This window comes from Parasteatoda tepidariorum, chromosome 5, assembly GCF_982258835.1.
Source record: "Parasteatoda tepidariorum strain Cologne lab strain chromosome 5, Ptep-v5.0, whole genome shotgun sequence".
Taxonomy (NCBI): Eukaryota; Metazoa; Arthropoda; class Arachnida; order Araneae; family Theridiidae; genus Parasteatoda; species Parasteatoda tepidariorum.
In genome coordinates, this window is record NC_141759.1 from 39,761,446 (window position 1) to 39,783,267 (window position 21,822).

Consider the following 21,822-nt stretch of genomic DNA (forward strand, 5'->3'; position numbering starts at 1 on the left):
AAAAAAATTATATACCAAAAAAAAATTATATACCAAAATAATAATAAAAAGACAAGTTAAGGTTATTTGTTATACTTTATACATAACACGATATTCTTTATAAGTAACGGGAACAAAAATAGCTTTTTTTTTAAATCATATATTTTATTACTTAGAATATTTTATTTAACAAATCAATTGAACTGTTAATACTTTTAAAACAAGAATAAGAAACTTTCTCATTAATAAACAAAGAGTTTTTTTTATTAAAAAATCGTATAAGAAAATATGTAATAAAAATAAGCATCTGTAAAATAATATATACGATAAGGAAAGTAATATCGCGTTCGTTTAAGATGTGATAAGTGGATGTGATTTACAAACGCCATGTATTTACTGCGATATTTTTTCGTATCACAGTTTACGAGCAAATTATAAATTATATAACAGGGGTGGCCAAGCTCCTTAATAGTCGAGCCATTTTTTGAAATTTTTAGCGAGCCGCAATTAAATACGCATTTAAAAGGTATGCAAAAAAGGTACTAAAAAAATTTTTTTACACAAATTATATTTATTGAAAACATAAATAAAATTACAAAATAAGAGTACTGAGTTTAAATGTTAAAAATTAAATACATTTATTTTACTTCTCTTGATAATTCTTTAAAATTTGGTGAATAATTGGTGACAGCACTTCTCAGTAATTCTTTGAGATGCTGGTTAGTTAATACTGGTCGGTGTTTGAATTTCACGAATTTTAAAGTGGAATAAAATGATTCACATAAGAGAATCATTTAAATAATGGAATAAAATGATTCACATTCGCGCAGTTTTCGATGAGTCACGTCATTCTTAACTTGGACGGAAATTAAATTTGTTACAACATATCACTTAGTCTCTCATATTTGTTGTCAGTAATTTAAAAGACATTTTGAAACACATACGGAACGATAATAATTTTTTTTAAATATAATAGCACAAAAATGAAAAGGGAACTCGGGTATAATTATTGAGAGCCACTAATAATCCTTCAAAGAGCCGCATGTGGCTCACGAGCCGCAGGTTGCCCCCCCCCCCCCTGTTATATAAACAAAATAAAAAAGACAATATCGTTTTTTCTTCTGGGAATAGTTAAATAATTGTTAATTAATAGAATTATTGTATTTGTCCATAAATACCAACAATCCAAACAAACACACATTTAATAACTTTAAATCACTGAAAACCTTCTACAGCACAATAACTCAAAAAACATTTCATTTTCGAAAAAGAAAATCAATCTTCAAATTAGATTTGTATTTAAAATAATCCAATACTTTAATAATTCGATATTTTTAAGCATCGTGATTGTACATATTAAAAGGACTTTAGTGGCTGTTACTTATCTGGATAAATTTTAGAAACAAACTAAATTTTCTGAATTAACCACATTGTTTCGCAATACATTATTATTGTTACCGAGCATCGAAGCAAAAATGACCAAAAACGCCTCTGTGAACTCAATTTCTATATCCCTACATAAATAACTAAAATATCTCGTATGAAACATACTATTAACAATAAAATATGACTAAATTCCGGATATTGTAACATATTGACCAATTTACCAGACACACGAACCAAATCTGATCTAATGAGATATGTTGAAGTGAAATAAGTGAGGCATAACTAAGGGGGGGAAACCACGTGTTCTTCAACCCCAACTTCCCCCTTTTTTCTTAATCGAATGACGCATACCCATCACTATAGTGCTTGACATTCAAGAGTGGCTGGCAAAGAAAGAGCAATAAACTCGGACCACAACATCGCCCAAAGCACAAAACCTACTGTTCCACTTTTTCACTTAAAAGAAAAACAAAAGATTTCTCTTACAAGATATGTTAAAAACAGGCGGGGTTTTCTTTCACTTCCACTATCATAATTCAGTACCCCCCTCTTTTAACCTCTGCCCTCCCCCCGTCAGAGCTACTAAAAAAATAATTTTATATGGTATGCAGTCTTGAGTGAGTAACATAAGTAGGTGTAGATAAGTATTCCTTACTACCACTTTTTTTTTTAAATACTATCTTGCGTAAGTGGGGAATGTTATTAAACATGAAGTAGAATGGAGAAATGGTCAACTTGAATTCACTTCGGTTCTTTTTAATAAGATTAGAGTTGTAAATTTGTCCTGGCAAGAATATCCGTAAAATATTAATGCTTTTTTTTTTAAGTATTTTTTCCATTTGGCCGGCACAAGCGATGAAGTTGCCAATGCAAAGTCAAACGGCGGTTAGTAAATTAAATTACTATTGTTATAAATTTCTATTTAAAAAATGAAGCAAAAAAACCTTTTGAAATAGAAAAATCCCTAAGAAAAAATTATACAAAAAATAAATAAAATAGAAAAAAAACCTTTAGAAAAAGTTTAAAAAAATAAATAAAATTGCAAAAAACCTTTCGAAAAAGTTTAAAAAAATAAATAAAATAGGAAAACACCTTTAGAAAAAAGTATAAAAAAATAAATAAAATAGAAAAAAACCTTTAGAAAAAAGTATAAAAAAAATAAAATAGGAAAAAACCTTTGGTAAAAATTATAAAATAATAAATAAAATAGGAAAAAAAACTTTAGAAAAAAGTATAAAAAAATAAATAAAATAGCTGAATTTACTTAAATAGAAAAACACTTTTTTTCCCCCTCTACCTAAAATCCACAAATATTTCAAAATGCTACGCGGAAACTAAAAAATTTTAATTTTTTTTTTTTTAAGGAAGCAGGAAATTAATTTTTTACTTTCAATTTTAGCGTAAATTAGCATCTTTTTTTAAGTTTAAAAATTGATAATGTACTAGTAAAACATGAATAAGATTGCTTAATAGCAATATGAGAAGAAAATAGTTCATAAATAATCTGTATCCAGTCGATAAATTAACAATACCCTAAAAAAAACAATAATGCATAAATAAAAGAATGCATATGGAAGAAAAAGTTCCGAAAAAAAGGAAAAAAATTAATAAAAATCCGGAAAATAAAAAATATAATCTTTTCATCAGCTCACACGATTATATCCGCAACTCCTTTTTGCGGATATAATCGTGTGAGCTGATGAAAAGATTATAACTTTTATTTTCCGGATTTTTATTAATTTTTTTCCCTTTTTCGGATTTTTTTTTCCGGTTTCTAATTATTTTATTTTTATTATTATTTTTCACACACACACACACACACCTTTTTTTTTTTTCATTGTTCTGTAATTTTTTCCATGTTTTCTCTGTATTTTGAACTTTATATACATACACAAGTTTGTATTCACGCGAAACTTTCAAACATTCACGCAAATAGTTCGCGAATCTTTTTTTCCAGAGCTTTGAACAGGATAAAGACAAGCACGACTGGTATTCGATAATGAAAACAATTCTTTCCTTTAGCACAATGATATATTAAATTCTCTATGCACGAATTTCAACATATAAAGAGATCAATGGTTTTAAATAACCTTCTATGAATTTCAGTAAATTAGCTTGTAAGGTCTATACGCCTATTACCTTCCTACTGGCGTAACGTTTAAGACCCAAGCATTCATTAAATAAACTGTTCGCCTCATAGCGTTCTCGAAGGTTAAATATGCAACAAAAAGAAAGACTTTTTACCGCTACCCGTAGCTTGTTTGTTGTTATGTGCATTTGGGATCTTCTAACATTTCGAAAACAACCTTAAGTTTTTTTTACTCAAAACGCTATACATTAAGATTTGCGTAATTTATGAGCTTGCCAAAATAAATTAAATGTTGTAGAGTAATATAAGTTCAAAACGGTATGTTTCTCCTAGAAATCTAAAATTTTTTTAAATATATATATCTATACATATCACTTAGAACCTTTTCAACGAATCTCTTCAGATTTCGAAAGATCTAATCTTCAGGTAATGAAATGTCATTAACTACCAGATTTTATCTCCAAATATTTTCGACACACAATAGAAATTTAAAATAAAAAAATTATACCATTAAGTAATATATATATTTATATAGTACCTACATTTTCTTTAGATAGTAAATACTTGGAGCAGCACCAGTTTAGAAAATATGCAATTTAGAACGATTTGTACACATTTGGAACACTTATGATAACAGTTTAATTTTATATAAAATTATTTAACATAATTTTATTTTATTTCAAAACAAAACTTAGAGAATTATAGAGTTTTTTTTTTTTTCTACAGAAACGTTCTTCAACTAGCTGTAATAACATTTAAAGGCCCTGTCATGATAATCGTGCAAGTTCCATAAAAATTTATATTTTCAAAACAAAAGCAGTTTGAAGAAAAGGGGAAACAAAAACTTTTTTCAGACAAATAGTTTAATTGGCTGTTATCAAAAGGTAACACCACCTCAATTCTTTTTTAAAACTAGAATGAGATGTCAAGCCGACAGTAAAATTTGATTTCACGTTTAACTTGGCGCAGTATTCGATTCTCCATTCACGCTTACACAGCCAATTGTTCATTACACAATTCGAAGGAGATTTGAAAGTAGGTTTGGCGAACAATGCTCAGGTCAATGAAGACTCTTAACGTTGGGTAATATTGGAAGACTAAACAATTTGTATTAATATATTCCAGAAATGTATCACAAAAAGAAAGCCTAACAAATCGAAGAAGCGATGATTGAATAAAGAAAGAGATAGAGTATCACGTGATTAAACCATTCGGAAAATCATTGCCATCGCAGAAGGCAAGGATGCACGTCTAATTGCGAGATGGTATCTCAGTAATTATCTTTACAACCGCATAAAAAAATTCAAAAATAAACAGCACACGCGAGAAATAGTGAATTACATTCAGAGCATTTAATGTAATACATTAACTTATAAATGTTTTCTCAAATTAGCTGAAAATTCTTCTCCAAAAAATAAAAACGATTTTTCCGTGTTCTTTTTTCTTTCTTCTTAACACTAGAAAGACTGAAATACTTATATTGCCCAAAAGTAGTCAAAATGACTGCATTGTGAAAGAATAACTAATGTATAAAGAAATTTGTTTAAAATTAATTTTTAATATTTTTGATATTATTTTCAGTTATATAACAAGTTATTAGTAAATATCAACAACAAAAACAATTATAAAAGTCACAAAATTCTACGAAATTGTGTCATCATTGTTTTTCTAATTGAAATTAAAAAGCAGTCAAAATGACTTCCTCGGGCAATCTAGTGTTAATTAACTTGGATACCTCAATAAGAAAATTGTAAGGTGACAGTTGGAAATCATATCAAATATTTTAGTTTGGGTCCGATATAAATACCTTAAGTTCATTTCCACTTATGCTATGAGCTCAGTCGCCATTTTGAAATTACCGTAGGAGAGGGGGTCAAAATTTTTAGAATTTGTAAAATTTTTAATGTTATTTAAATATTTTAGCAAAAGTCAAAAATTGGTTATAAACTATACAAAAGGTGTGAAAAACAACAGCTTAGATAAATAGCACAGCTCCAGGTAAATGAAAAGGAATTTTACTGGAACAATTTGGTGCAAAAATAATTCTGCATATTCTTTTTAATAATAAATATATTCACGGAATAAATATAAGTTATGATGAATTCTCTTCGATAACTGGATTTCTGAGAGATTCTGAGAAAAACAAAATTTCAGGATGAAAAGTGATTCATGATGTTTATGTCATGCATCAAGCTTTGCATTATAATAAGGGCAAAATAAATAAAACTGCAGATTGAGGACAACACTGAGTAATTTTCGTGAAAACGAGGCAGTTAAACGTCACGAAATGAGCAAGTTTTTACCACAGATGGAAGAAACAGGCAAAAACTGATAAAAATCCTCTACTTTATTTTACTACCACTACCAGTCAAAGAAAATACTTAAAACTTTTATTGGAAAAAAAAAATTTTGATTTTGATTTTCTTTCAAAAATAATCCTCCTTAACACTAGCCTAAGGAAGTCATTTTGACCGCTTTTTAATTTCAATTAGAAAAACAGTAGTGTATAATAATGACACAATTTCTTATAATTTTGTGACTTTTTCGCATCATTTTAAAGAATATAATTTTACATGGCAAAATACAAAATTTGAGCAAAATCGGTTGAAAATTTCCTGAGAAATCAAATTTCAAAGAAGTCATATTTAAAATTCGATTTCTCAGAAACTATTCGCCCGATTTTGCTCAAATTTTGTATTTTGCCATGTGAAATTATATTCTTTAAAATGATGCAAAAAAAAAACTTTACACCTTACAATTCAAAATTTTTTAGACCATTACTTAAAAAAAATTATTTAATAAAAGTTTTTTTTTTTAATGGCATTATCCTTGAATAAACGAAACTTGCGTGCAAAAATTAACATTAAGGGGTCAGAACTTTGGACCACTCTCCTGACCAAATCATTGGCACCAAATTTCTAGATTGCGGCTACCCTCTATATTTTAGGGGTCAGAAATCCAAATCCGTCGATAAAAAAGTATGTTCATTCAGGGAAAACATGCTTTTGTGTCTGATTTCGTAACTTAAAATATCGTCTGCACTTATTAATTAGCATATTTGAGGCTAACCCCTCGAGCCATTAAAATTGAGCCCTAGAACGCGAAAATCCGATCATTAGATCAAAAGTTATTCAGAGGGATCTGTTTGTTATTTTACGCATTGTAATGGTATGAATTTGCGCATTAGGATCCACAAAAAAATGTAAAATTAATATTTAAGAAAATAAAAAAGGCAATATTGAAATATTTTCCTACGACAGATATAATGTTTGAAGAAAAAACTCCAATAAAATAAAATAAAGAAGCTTTAGGATCTAATAGAAACTGCCAAATGAAATTTAGCATTAGATAATATCAGCTACACACTTTTCATAAATGGATTAGTCGACGTCAAAGAGGAAGAATTCATCAGAGGATGTATGACGTAACAGTGATGTCACGACGATAACCAGAGTAAACATATTGCTTGTGTGACAAATGCGAAAATTAAAAGAAGAGTGATATAACTGTTTGCTTATATCGGAAAACAGATTTTTTACACTCTTGATCTTTTTTATTTGCTCTTTCCTCAAATGATAAATTGTAAAAATATTTTAAAATCTCCAAGCGAAAAAAAAAGAACAAAATAGGGTGGCAGTTTGGTCAGAAGCTGAAACTGATAAGAATTGAAATATAGATGTTTGTCTTCATAATTTATAAGCTGTTTTATTTGCTACTAGAATGAGTGTATATTTAAAAAACTAACTGAACTAAACTATTTTTTTTCAAAAGAAAGCAAATTCAAAATGCTTTTTTTTTTAAGGTAAAAGAGAAAAAAGTAAATTTAATAGTAAAGACCAATTTTACATATCAAACCTCGATATAAAAAAAAAGAGTTCATAGTAGTTTATAAGTTTTAAATACCTTAATAAACTAGTAAAAAACTTTCATAAAACTTTTTTTAAAAAAAACCCTCTCTTCTTAAAAAAGCCCCCTCTCAAACAATTTTATAAAACTTTTACCTTTAAAGGTAAAACATCTGATCTACAATATATATAGCCATGGGAAGTTTAAAAGAGACAGAGATTAAAAATTAGTCCACATCTAAGAGCGCCGTTAAAACTATCGCATGAATAAAATGAATGAAAGTAATTCTAATACAAATGATAGTAATACAAATTATAAACTAAATCATTCTGGGTAGAAGCGATATGACTATACGTTCGAATTTTTAGAGCAATTTAATTTGTGTTGAAGCATTTTGGAATAGCGACTTTAAACTTTGTTAGAAATTTGGAGTGACAGTTTTAAAGAAAGAAGCAAATGCATATTATGTTCTTTTTAGTTACAAAGTGATTAATAGTACTAGATCCACTAAAATTAACCAATTTTTCTCTTTGATGGAAACAAAATATTTTAATTTTTCATAGTAGGTAAAAATGTCAGTTTTAATAAAAAATTTCCAAAAATTTTTATAATTATTGATCTTAACCAGCGAAAATAGTCACGAAAGCTTTTTTGCAGAAGTGTCTGTTTTAGAGCAATTTAAAGGATTTGAGAATTTTAATGCTTTGACAGCTTGAAGCAACAAATTAATTACTATAATAAATATCCATCAAAAATTTCGCAATTCAGTCTGGTTGCTTTGCTGCAATACTAACCGCATTTACCCCAGGTAGTATAATTAGGTGAGGAGAGAATGCGTAGAGGAAATAATTCCATAAATCGAATTCAGATTCGGCGAACTGCGCTTGTCATACATTCTTATTTAAGTTCGTTAAAAAAAAAATCAAAAAGATATATTTTACGCATGAAATGTTTCTTTATAAATAATTTAAAGCATTATGCGAAGTAAAACAAATTAGCCTAAGAAAAAATAAATATAACTTGAAGCGTTGCCATCAATAAATATGTAATTCAAAATTTATTTTAGTGCGGTATTTTTTATAACTGAAATAGATAAAAAGTCAAGGACAATCAAAGACAGTATCTGCCGACAAATGCAAATAATAAATTAAATATCTCTCCCTAACCTCGAACGACAAAGCCTGATAAAAGTTTTCGAAATATGAAAATGCAATACACAATATCAATTTATCTCGAAAAATAGGTAGATTTAAGTTGCATTAAGAGCTTCAACCATTTTTAATATTACTTGTTTCAACTGATTTTTTTTTTTTTTTAAATTTGCGAAACATTTAAATATTTTCGCAGCAACGTACACCAAATGCACACTTAATCTGAACATTAAAAAAGAAAACAAATTTAAAGAAAGGATTATAGCATAATAATAAAAAAATACATTGGCTTTTAAGAATAAACTGCAACTCTTTTAATTAAATATTCACGTTTTTTTCCCAGAATAAAAATGAATTTGGCGATTTACTTTGTCTTCTTTATTTCGGTTGTACTCAATTAAATTTTGAAAAAAAAATACTTAAAAACAAATTATGAATTTTGAAAACTTTTCATGAAAAACAAAATTTTAAAAAAGAAAGACAATTAAAGAAACCTTTGTGTTTAAAAGCATAATATCAAAGTTAATCCTTGAATTGAAAGATAATAAGATTCACGTGCGGCAAAAAAAAAAAAACAAAAAAAAACACGTGATGTCTTGTTATGATAACGTACAACCCTATCGTGTGCACATAAAAAAAACTGCCATTTTCGCAACAAAGGGAGGATCAATTTTAAAGACACAACACAAAGTTTTAAACACATTTAAAAACATGTGAGTCATGGAATGCCAGAATGAATTGATTATTTCAATCTTAAACCAAAAAATATATTCAAAAGTCTTTCAATTTATAATTCCACCTATTTTACTTTACTATTTTAAACAAAATATTAAATTTTGAAAAATAGTAAATAAGTATAAAAAATCGTTAGCATTTTTAAATACTAAATCAACGTTTGTTTTCTCTTCTTGCAATGGTCGGGTTGTTTTGACACATTTAATCTTCAAAAATAGTTAACTATAATTTATGGAGACAATTATACACTAGGGGGTTATAAACCTTTAAGAAAAACGATTGCATCTTTTTAAATTTTTCTTTCTTAAACGAAGTATTGTTCATTAATGGGTTTAGAATGATTTTTTTTTGTAGTTGGTTGAATGTAGAATTAAATAGCAGAAACGGTAGCGGCATAGCTATGTAAAACACAAACGTAATGTATTCAATATAAGTGGAATCAAATGAGAGACTTATAAAAAGACTTTAAAATGAAAGAATGGAAACAAAAGGAGAAATGATGAACAGAGAGTCTGGGAGTCTAGTCAGGGTTTACCTGAAAAAAATTTCCTTTCAGAGGAACTATTTATGATTGGAAATATATTCTTGCAGTGATAAAATCTACATTTTAGGAGAGGGGGAACATGAGGAGGAAAAAAATAGTTAATGTAGAATACGAGAGAATTATATGAGTGCAATTTCTTTAATAACTAATATTTTTAAATATATATTTCATCGAAATAAGTTTTATTTAACTTAGCAATCAAAATTAACAAAAAATTAATTTCAAACCCTTTACAAGTGTATAATAAATTTTACATATTTAAAAATACGAACAACGTTAACAGTTAAAATTTGGTAACTTTGTTCAGTAGAATACATCTCAAAGATAAAAAGGAAGGGGGAAAAATCATTCCAAAACTTTTATCAGTTACATTCCCAAACTTATGACTTTTGTGTACCCTATCTAAATTTTTTGTAACGGTGTGTATCACTAATCAGAAAATGAAAGTATTTTTTTTCTAAAAATATTTTTATTCAGAATGGAGAATAAAGTTAAAAATCACAACTGGCTGTTGACACCACAAAGTATTAACTGTTACGTAAATACGTAAAAATACGTAATCGTAAATTTTCATGACTATCTTTGTTTTTAAATAAAATTTTATGAAATTTTCAATTGCAGCAAGATATGTCGCATAAGAAAGCGTACCCTTGGGGGTACGCGTACCACTTTGGGAAATACTGAGTTACTAAGTAGTTAAGAAAATTGAACTCGATAATATTCTGAAGATTTAACATGGAAGCAAAATCACGCTCACAAGAATAAATATTATAATATTTATGTACGATTTTTGAAGGAAAAAAATTCTTTTTGTGAAACTGTGACAATGCAATCGTTGCAGAGCGATCATGAGGACCAATCCCACTTTTAAAATAAATATATATTCGAAATCCACAGTTAAAAGTTCTTTCAAAGCTCTCAAACGTTTGCAAAAAGCAATTAAAAATCTACAGCATAGATATCTAATGATGAGATCTAGAGCTGGACTTTATCCAGATAGGAAAATGGGGTCCCTTTCATCACTTCATTAAATGGGAAGAAAGAGGAATGAGGATAATTCCAAGGTTAAACACATTCATTGATAAGAAGACGTTTTGCAAGAATAACTGTGTAACTCTTTCTTAGACAGATTTCAACACTTCAGAAACTATAACTTTTTCACTACATAACTTTATGGAAGAAGTTCTTAAGGTATGCAGTTTATTGAATTCTTAAATTTAAAATTAGGATCAAAGATCAGCTAAGATCAAATATCCACATTTTCCTCGTTCAGGTCATCTGTAATAAATCAGCCTTTAATTTATTAAAAAAATTATTTTAACGAATAAAAATAATACATTCTGAGAAACTGTTTTAATCATTTAAAGTTTAAAAATATAACTAACCTTAAGATACCTGTTAATCTGCTATCAGCAAAAAAAAAATTTTATTTTATTCCAGAAAATTTTTAATAGTTATAAAGAAAACATAATAGAGTAAAATAAAGTTAATAACTTAACAATTTCAATCAAATGATTAAAGGATTTTTTTAGAACGAAAAATTTTTTTTAAAAAAATTTGCATTTTAAAAAAATCCGAACTTCGCCGTTTAATTTTTTTCAAAATGGAATATGACTAAATAGGCAGTGTTAATGGATGGCGGTTTATATTTACAAAAAGGGCAAGGAGGGTGCATTTATTGGGATCAAAGGGCAAGTAGGGCGGGCAGTCCATCTAAAAACGCCGCTACATAGTATAATGTTTATACGATGTAATGTTTGTATGCTGTAATGTTAGCATGAAGTAATAAAGCATAGAAGATAAACTATTACAAGAGCACGTAGCTACATGCATAGAAAACAAGGTTTACGTTCTCGGTCTTAATATTAAACTTATCAGAGTAGAGAAGTTTGTGTTGAAAGATAAATCAGCCACCATTTTTTTGTAAATCGTATAAAAGTACTATTTTCATTGTTCAAACAAAATGTCTAGTAGACATTACTTAAGAATAGAATAAATGTAACAAAATAAAAGGTGGCAAAATTGGTACGATGAACCTACATTCGAAAAAGGTAAAGCGTAGAACCCAACACTTCCTAAGCACAAACCAAATGGTGTAAGCTTATATTCAAATGGTGAAAGCGTCACCCAATCGCTGTCAATAAAATATTTGTAGGATGTAATGTTAAAATGATGTAACGACGCGTAGAAGACTATCTTTCTTGTCCATAGCGCACAACTAGCATGCACAGATAACGAATAACAAAATTATCAGTGTAGAGATTAATGTTTTGAAATTTGAATTCACAACTTTTCTCCAAGTTGTATAAAACTACTGTTAAGATTATTAGTAGAAAATGAATCATATTATTTAAATCATTATATTTTTTAAAAAAAGAAATCAATATAACAGAATAAAAGGGAATGGGGACAACTACCGCACTATGAACCTGCAATCGTAACTAAGTGTAGAACAAAAAAAAATCTTCCAAAGCCCCCGATATATTAATAACTTATTCAGAACCATTACATTTAGGCTTCATCCAATCATTGTCAATAACTCAGATATGATGTGATGTTTATCATTCCAAATAAAATATTAAAAAAAAGTAACACGATAAATAGTACTATCAAAAACTCATTCTTTCCTTTTGAACTTCATGACTCAACGTCTGAGCAAAGCAAGATTATTGCTTTCATAACAAAAAATAATTTATCCACCGGGATAAAATGGAAAGTCACATTTAAGACGGAAGAAAAGAAAATAAACCTTGATAACAAAAACACTCGAGTTTGCGTAGAGAATTTTAGAGAAAAGAAAATTGAGAAACTAAGAAGAAAATATGACAGGTGAATTGATTTCCAACATGCGAGTGTCTTGTATTGTGGACAGCGACCAACATCTTCTGAATCGAAAGCCGACACCCGAAGTTCGTAGAAAGGTAAATTATTCATTTTTTACGAAATATTTTTTTTCTTCCTTTGTTAGGAAGATGAAAATTAAATACTCCCGTTTAATATTTTTTAGTATTATTAATTATCTTACATACTTGATATCTTAAATTTTTTGTGCTGCAAAAAATATATCGTAAAAGATTTTTTAAATAAATTAGTATCCGTGACGTCACGGCGATACAGTGATGCCACTAACGTTATCCAAAAGAAAATTTCATTTTAACACATTTAAAAAAATTTCATGTAAAATTAAATCATACATTAAACAAACGTTAGCCTAAAATTATATTTGTTTAAAATTATTTAGGGTAAATAGTTAAAATTATTATTAGTTACATATATTCCTTATATAAGTATATCATTCTTTCAGCAAACGATTTAGAAACGTTCTTGAAATAGTTTTTTCACATCCATTAGCGAGACTATGACAGAATCGCTGCGACACAGCGACATTGTAGCAGAATGTTACAGAGTTCTTGCAGGAAGATTTTTCCTCTGAGAAATAAAAATTTTGGATTTCTTTCCTGCAGAAATTATCGAAAGATTTTTTTTTCTTTTTTTTTTTGTAGAGAAACGCTTCTGGTTTTCTATTGTCTTTATATAGTATCGCCAATAGTATCGTAAATCCATGTAGTGTTCAAGATTGTTCTTTTGGCAGTTATTGATTTTCACGTGGATATGGGAAATATAGGAAATATGAATTGCACATTCAGATAGTCAAATTTTTGGGCAATGCTTTTGTCGATTTTTTTTGAGGGAGGGCAGATATAGCTATTGATTTCCACAGTTTTTAAAATCAGTTGCTTTTAGCACCATATTAATTACAACAATAGAATCTCGTAACCCCTTTTCAATGAATCCATTTATATTTTTTACGGTAGTTCACGAATTTTGATTTTTTAATGTAATCGTGATTTACAAAATGCGAAAAAGGGAATAATTAGTGCATTCCCCTCCCCCCAAATAACAGAATATCACCCATATTAGAAATAAAAAAATATTATACATCGAATTTAAAATATATATATACAATTTTTTTTCTCGTCAGCACAACAACTTCTGTTACTTTAAATGAGTAACATATATATTTGTTATTATTAAAAATATCTTGCAGAAAGATATTAGTGCTAGAGAGTTTGGTCGCAGAAAGCCCAAAAAAGTGTTGCCACAGGGTTACGAGAAACATGCAACTGCATTTAAAAAAGACCAAAATTAATTTCGAGCGATAATTTTACAGCTATAATTTATAAGTTTGATGAAATTTAAAACTGCATTTTAACATATAAACTACTGTATAATATTTAAATATAACAAAAATGAAAATATATATAAATTTTTATTTAAATTATATGTAACTAAGAAAATTGTTGTTCTAAATATAATTTTCTTAGTAACAATACTTCATAAGTAGAACATTGATAATTTCATTCAATTCCATTAAAATACAGAACATTTGTTCTAAGTCGGAAACTTTTTAAAGAATTTTTCTTCGAAAACTATATGATGCATTCAATAAACTAAGCATATTAATTGATTGACTATTAGATAATCTAACTACTTAATTTAGTTACAAAAATGTTTAATTAAGCTTTTTAAAGCATAAAATCTAATATATAATTATAGTAAAAAAAATAATATAGAATAAACATTGTTTTTTTTTACGAAATAGATTAATGGTTTTTATCATAAGTCTAAAGTAAATCAACCATCTGATTATTTTTATCTATAATATTAAAGATGAATTGTTTATGTGATCAAAAATGTATACAATGCAACCGCTTATCATGGTATCAACAAATTTGTACTTAAAGTATTATTATTACTAAATTTGATACGGTTACCAAGCCATATGCTGTTGCATACTATTTTTCTAGCCTAATTAGAACAAAAAGATCAATTTGATAACTCGTCTTATCCTAGTAAAATTTTAACAATAGAGAACATCTGACTTTGTATGCAATCTTCATTAAAAATAGAAAGTTAACATCGATTACTTTTTTTAAATAACAAAGGCCAATTTAAGTATTTTTTGGAACTTTCACAAAATAAGCGTTTCAGTGTTAATAAGTCAATCAAATAATATTCAATTAAAAATTGAAACTAAATTATTATCTTAACTTTTCTTAAGAAAAGTTAGAAAGAAAAATTCTTTTTTCTTTTAAATCCTTAAACTGCTAACGCTTACGATATAAATATTTTAAAAGTAGTTTTAGATTTTGAATGTGAACAAAAAATTATTTTTAACAAATTTAATTTCAAAATATAAATCGAAGTTATTTTTCAAGAGTCTAGAATGCAGTTACAAATTTTCCTACTTTAGTATCACCCAAACGATTTCTTAATTAAAACTTTTTTTTCTCTTTATTCTAAACCTTTTTCGTATTTAGCAAAATAATTTTGGTGTGTACAAAGCCAAATGTGTAAAACATTTTGTTTTAATCCAGCAGTTGAGTACACAGCTATATATTCAAAAAAAAAAAAAAAAAAAAAAATTACTAAAAATATTTCTACAATTTCTAGGAGTATTTTTTTATAGACTTAACTACAACGATAATGAAGTATTGCCAGAAATATATACAAATTTAAAAAGAAAAAAAAACCTTGAAAAATTTTAGCACTTAATAGTTTTAGAAGAAATGTAAATAAGTAGCAAACAGACTTAGGGGTTGTAAATTTTTGCCATTCTAGCTATTGTTGCAAGCATATAGATATATATAAAAAATAAAAAAAATTAAAAAAAAATATTTAAAAAATAAAGTAAAAAATTAAACATACACTTATTATTTATTTCCAAAAAAAAAAAAAGAGCTTTTGTATAGTCTTCACACGTTCTATTTTTCTTAAAAACATCTCTAAATGAAATATAATTTGAATTTAAAAGACACAGTATAATAATGCTAAAAAAAACATGTCATTTAATGTTTTAAACATATTTAAAATAAAAGTTTAAAAGTGTTTTAAATGCAACAATCCTGGCACTTTTCTTTAAAATTCTTCGAAACTAAATTTGTTTGTTAGCTTTAAAAGTATGCACGAGGCCGACAGAATTAAAATCTAAACTTGAATTCCAGAAAATAGCTGCCAGACATTGGCCGACATTGTTTAATATTTATGACTCAAAATCACACCTACTTTGCAGGTGAATCAACTGCCTTATCTCACTTTTTTTACGAACTCCACATACCAACCGATGAAAATCCAAGAAAATGTGAAATTTCATTCATGGTTATTTTCAAAACGTGAGGTCATGTTATGGGAGCATATACCTGATAATTTAAATGGAGAATAACATAATAAATAAGCAATATAATTCATTACTCACTTTAAGTAGCCGTTAATTTTTAAAGTGACTTAATTTCTATTTTTAAGAAAACAAATCCGTCACTTTAAGTAGCCGTTAATTTTTAAAGTGGCTTAATTTCTATTTTTAAGAAATCAAATCAGTCACTTTAAGTAGCCATTAATTTTAAAGTGACTTAATTTCTATTTTTAAAAAAATCATATCAGTCACTTTAAGTAGCCATTAATTTTAAAGTGACTTAATTTCTATTTTTAAAAAAATCATATCAGTCACTTTAAGTAGCCGTTAATTTTTAAAGTGACTTAATTTCTATTTTTAAGAAATCAAATCAATCTAGTTGCTTTTTTATGTTTCTATGTTATCTTTCCATTAGTAAACAGATTGTAAATAATTTCAAATAAAATGCATTACGATTTTATTTATAAAGAACCGGCTTGTTAATCATATATTTTTTAAAAAAAATCGTAATTTATTGTTAATTTTAAAAATATACGAATTTAAAGAATTACTCACCGATAAATTTTCGGTCGAAAAATTTTCTATTCAGGATTCATAAAAATAATTTATCGGAATTTATTTATTTATTTATCTTTTTATTTTGAAGGAGATCGATAAATTAATGATATATGAAAATGTCAGCAATTCATTTATCATTGATTATATGTGAGAATAAAACAAAAAATGAAATAAAACAATCAAACGAGTGATTGATTGTACAAGAATTTTACTTGTATTTTATTTATGTTCAAGTTTGCAGTAGAAGTTTAGTGCTGCATTAAGAATCGTCAGTAAAAATAACATATAACACGTTTAATAAAAAATTCACAAAAAAGTTAATGGAAATTTTTTTTAAATAAAACATTTACATTTTTTCAAACATAGCTGATAAATTACTAATCGGAACTGAGAGCCTAATTACAAAACATTAAAAAAAATAATAAATTATAAAAATCAAATTTTTATTAAATTTTTTGACAGTCACAAATGTCTGATATATGACCTTCTCGTAAAATGATAAACATTATTCATCGTTAAATTTTCGGTCGAAACATTTTTAAATGGGATTCATATAAATAATTTAACGGCATTTATTTATCTTTTTATTTTAATAAACAATAAATCATAATTCATTGTTATTTTTAACAATATATGAATTAAAGAATTGTTCACCCTTAAATTTTCGGTCGAAAAATTTTCTATTCAGGATTCATAAAAATAATTTGTCGGAATTTATTTATTTATTTATCCTTTTATTTTGAAGGAGATCGATAAATTAATGATATATGAAAATGTCAGCAATTCATTTATCATTGATTATATGTGAGAATAAAACAAAAAATGAAATAAAACAATCAAACGAGTGATTGATTGTATTTTATTTATGTTCAAGTTTGCAGAAGTTTAGCGCTGCATTAAGAATCGTCAGTAAAAATAACATAACACGTTTAATAAAAAATTCGCAATAAAGTTAATGGAAAAAATTTTAAAATAAAACATTTACATTTTTTCAAACATAGCTGATAAATTACTAATCGGAACTGAGAGCCTAATTACAAAACATTAAAAAAATAATAAATATAAAAATTAAATTTTTATTGAATTTTTTGACGTAATGACTTCTCGTAAAATGATAAACATTATTCATCGTTAAATTTTCGGTCGAAGCATTTTTAAATGGGATTCATATAAATAATTTATTTATCTTTTTAGTTTAATAAACAATAAATCATAATTCATTGTTAATTTTAAAAATATATGAATTAAAAAATTATTCACCGATAAATTTTCGGTCGAAAAATTTTCTATACGGGATTCATAAAAATAATTTAACGCAATTTATTTACCTTTTTATTTTAAAGGAGATCGATCAATTAATGACATATGAAAATGTCAGCAATTCATTCATCATTGATTATATGTATGAATACAACAAAAAATGAAATAAAACAATCAAACGTGTGATTGATTTGATTTTATCGATGTTCAAAGTTTAGTGCTGCATTGAGAATCGTCAGTAAAAATAACATATTAGACGTTTAATAAAAAATTCACAAAAAAGTTTATCGAAAAAATTTTAAAATAAAACATTTAAATATTTTTAAACATAGCTAATAATTACTAATCGGAACTGAGAGCCTAATTACAAAACATTAAAAAAATAATAATTTATAAAAATCAAATTTTTATTAAGTTTTTTGACAGTTACAAATGTTTGATATGTGACCTTCTCATAAAACGATGAACATTTAAATGTGTAAATCGAATTCTCTCCACAGATTTGGCAATCTCAACACACCATTAACGGTTCTTCGTAATGCATTCTTAAAGCTTATCGAGTCTTCTCGGTCGGTTAAGTAATTTTGCGCCCAAGTAAATCTGTAAAATTTATGGAACGAACTTAATTACATGATAGAAGTTATAAATTAAAAGTTCACACACAAACGTAGAACATTTGAGGCTAAGGAAGAAGCATTGGATATTTTTATTCTACTCTTTATAAGTTTGCATCAGTACAGCATCAAGAATCGGTGGCAATAAAAAAAACAGTAAAATAAAAAGAATAAACTTAAACGCATATTTTATGAAAAGTTCACATTTGGAACATTTGCAACATTGGTTATTTTGCTATAAAAAGTTTGCATCAGTGCAGAGATGCCAACTTGCTCCGGACAATAAATATATATTTTAAAGCGGTGGTTTATCAATCTTAGTTCACGGTTTAATAAATTCAATGTAGTAGGTTTGTATCCACCACTATTTCTAAATAATTCACAGGTTTATATAATTCATCACTAAATAATATTTACAACATGCTATACCTTTTAAAAAGCAAGCAAAACTAGTCAAATATTTGCAAAATTTACTTTGCAGTTATTCACCGTTTTTCTTAATTATTTTGGCGTATCCGGAGCAGTTGGCATCTCTGTCAGTGCTGCATAAAGAAACGTTGACAATAAAATAAAAATTTTAAAAACTGCAAATCATATGATTAATTGCAAATTAGATGTTTAATGCCGGGGTTTACAGAATGATAACAGATGCTATTAAAGTGCTTTTAATGTTATTATTTCAGTAGTTTAAAAGTTTTGAAAAGAAAAATGATAAATTCATTGTTTTTAAACTTTCATAATAAAATAACAAAACTGTATTCTTCATCTCACAAAAACAAATGAAAATTTACTTTTTTTCGTATTTAAATATTAATTTTTTGAAAAAACTATCTTTTCTAAATGCAAACGTTGATTACTTAAAATTATCGTCAGGATATGCTACAATTTATGCAAATAAGCAAACGAGAGAATAATGGACATTAAAAAGTGTTCTGGTAAATGAGTTTTATATTTTTAAAAAAATTCCATAAAAAAGAGAGATAATTTAAATATTGAACACAAATTATAAAGTGACATTACAAATCCATTTACATTTATGCGATAGTTTCTCCATTGAGCACAATAGCGAGAGTTATTGAACCTTGAGCGATTCTCTGCGTAGCTTTATTTCGTTTTTCGTGGTTACATCAGGTCACGGACTATAAAAAATAATACCATGAATCATACTAAACAATGACTGACTATTTATTACTAATTTAATACCGGTGTTCTTTTCTTTTATTCGTCAAATATAGTTTTCATTTATTGTTTCATTCCTCCCAGTCGCAATTCACAAATCAAAAAAAATAGTAAAATAAACTAGCTCTTACTAGAGAGGGCAGATTTTAAGAAAAATTTTGGTAAAATATTTATAATTTTTTGCACCGTTGCACAAATTATTAAAAATCTTTATTAAAATGATTAATACATATATTTTATAGTCAATTAATTAAAAAAATTTTAATTTCAAAGAATTTGGTAAAAATTTTAATAGGGCGTAATATTTTATTTACCACTCCAGAGCTCTGGTCAAAACAAAAAGGAAAGATCATTAAGTGTTATACGGTCGTAGAACTTGCATTCTAGGGTTTACATAAAAAATGCATACACCTCTAGGATAACTTTATAAAAGTGCTAAAGATTAATTTGAATGTCGGAAATAACAAAGCCTTTAAAAATTCTCGGGTATAATAAATATAGCAGAAGCAAACTATTTTTAAAAAATAATATCTAAGAATATAAATAAATATCGCTTAATATTTTTGCAAATCTTTCAATGAGGCGAATAAAACTTTTGAAAATAACCCTTAATTCTAGAAATTAATTGTTTTTTATTGTTTTAGTTGTGCTCATATTACCACACTTACAATACCTTCATAACAAATTAATTATCCAAAGGTGATAAACACTGCTGTACACTTGTTACTTTTCGAAATTTACTGTAATCGTCGACTAACAGTCGAAGTTTAGTTCCATTAAAATAAAACGTTGAAGATCTTTTGAATATTGTTAAAGGCCGCAGAAGACATGACAAAAAGTGCGGCCAACAAACACAGAATTTGTGCTTTCTTTCCATCTAAGAAACGCAGATTAAAAAATACGCATGCAACTACTGCAGCAAGGCTATTTGTGGAGAGCATACTTTTAACATCTGCAAAAAGTGCAAACGATAATTTTTAATACTTCTATTTTTTAATTAAAATATTATATTTTTTCTAAGTTGAGCTAATTTGTTTGAATTAAATAAAGGAAATATAAAAATATACTCATTTTAAATTTACAGTTTCATAATCGAATAATTAGTAACAGATTAACACTGATTTAAATTTAGTTATATAGTGTTAAACATGGAGAAAATGCTCATTAAGTTAAAATCTTGTCCTAATAATAGCGAGTAATATGTATTCCTGATATTTAATATTCGTAATAATGTAAAATATCAGCAGGATGTCATCCAATACTTTATTCCTCTCCAGTTAAATATACTAAATGAATAATTCAATTTAATTTAAAAACTAAGATATCCATTCCCAAAGTCAACACGAATAATATTTCTTCGAAACATTTGAAACGACAGAAAAGTCACGCGAACGGCACCGTACGCATGACACTGTGTGCTTTAATTGGTCATGTCGCCTGTGGCTGACTTATTGAGAATGATCACTTGATTTACGATAACGCCAGAATTGGAATACAGAGCATTTATTCTTCGTTGAACACTTGAATGAGAGAATCAGTGCTATGAACTCCGTAATCATTAATCTTTATTTGGAATGATTTCTTGAACATTTCCCATACTTTTTCAAGCAAAAGTGTACGAGTAGATTTCCATTTGATTAAATTTATGGCGGGCGAATACATAATTAAAACGTTATTTGCAGTTACCATAGGGAAAAAAAGAACTTTTAATGAGAACTTAAAATGCATTTAATGTGAAAAGGATAAAGCATATTTTACTTCTGATAATTTGGTTATTAACTACTGCTCAACATTTTTGGTTACTGAATCGATACTGCAATTGTAGCTGAACATCTAAACACTGCCCAAATATTATAAAAATTGGCTTTTGGTCGAATCGTCTGAAATATTTATACGCTGTAGGTAATATTAAAAAAATATAAAGCTTCGGTGATAATTATAGAACACAAAAAACAACATTAACCCTGGTTAAAACTTGCAAGCATTTATATTAAAATAGTTGAAGTAGCAGACAAGTTAGAGCACAATAAAATAGAGAAAATTAAGCCTTTTTTTTTTTTGTATTTTATAATTCTTTGAAAATCTCCAGTGTAACATTGAAACATGTAATACAATTTTACTATTTTTTTAAAAATATTTGTGAGCGTTTAGAATTTTTTCGAATTATGTGGTAGTTTATTAAATCGTGATGAAAAGACGTCAATATTTTAATGTAAAATTTCCATATAATATTAAATGAAAGCTTTTGCATCCCTGTTGACAATGAAATTTAAAAATTGTGCACGACC

General features: G+C 27.0%; 2 protein-coding genes across 7 annotated transcripts in view; one reads left to right on the forward strand and one right to left on the reverse strand.

The window, feature by feature from the left end:
• The window catches only part of Actn (alpha actinin), a 71,042-nt gene that overhangs the window by 37,127 nt on the left and 12,093 nt on the right, over window positions 1-21,822 (reverse strand). The gene's annotated exons all lie outside the window — the stretch shown is intronic.
• The window catches only part of LOC107438107 (serine palmitoyltransferase 2), a 71,306-nt gene continuing 61,834 nt past the window's right edge, over window positions 12,351-21,822 (forward strand). Inside the window, exon 1 of the mRNA XM_016050291.4 lies at window positions 12,351-12,651. Within this exon, the coding sequence (XP_015905777.3) occupies window positions 12,553-12,651 (99 nt within the window). The 5' untranslated portion in view covers window positions 12,351-12,552. The remainder of the gene's footprint in view (window positions 12,652-21,822) is intronic.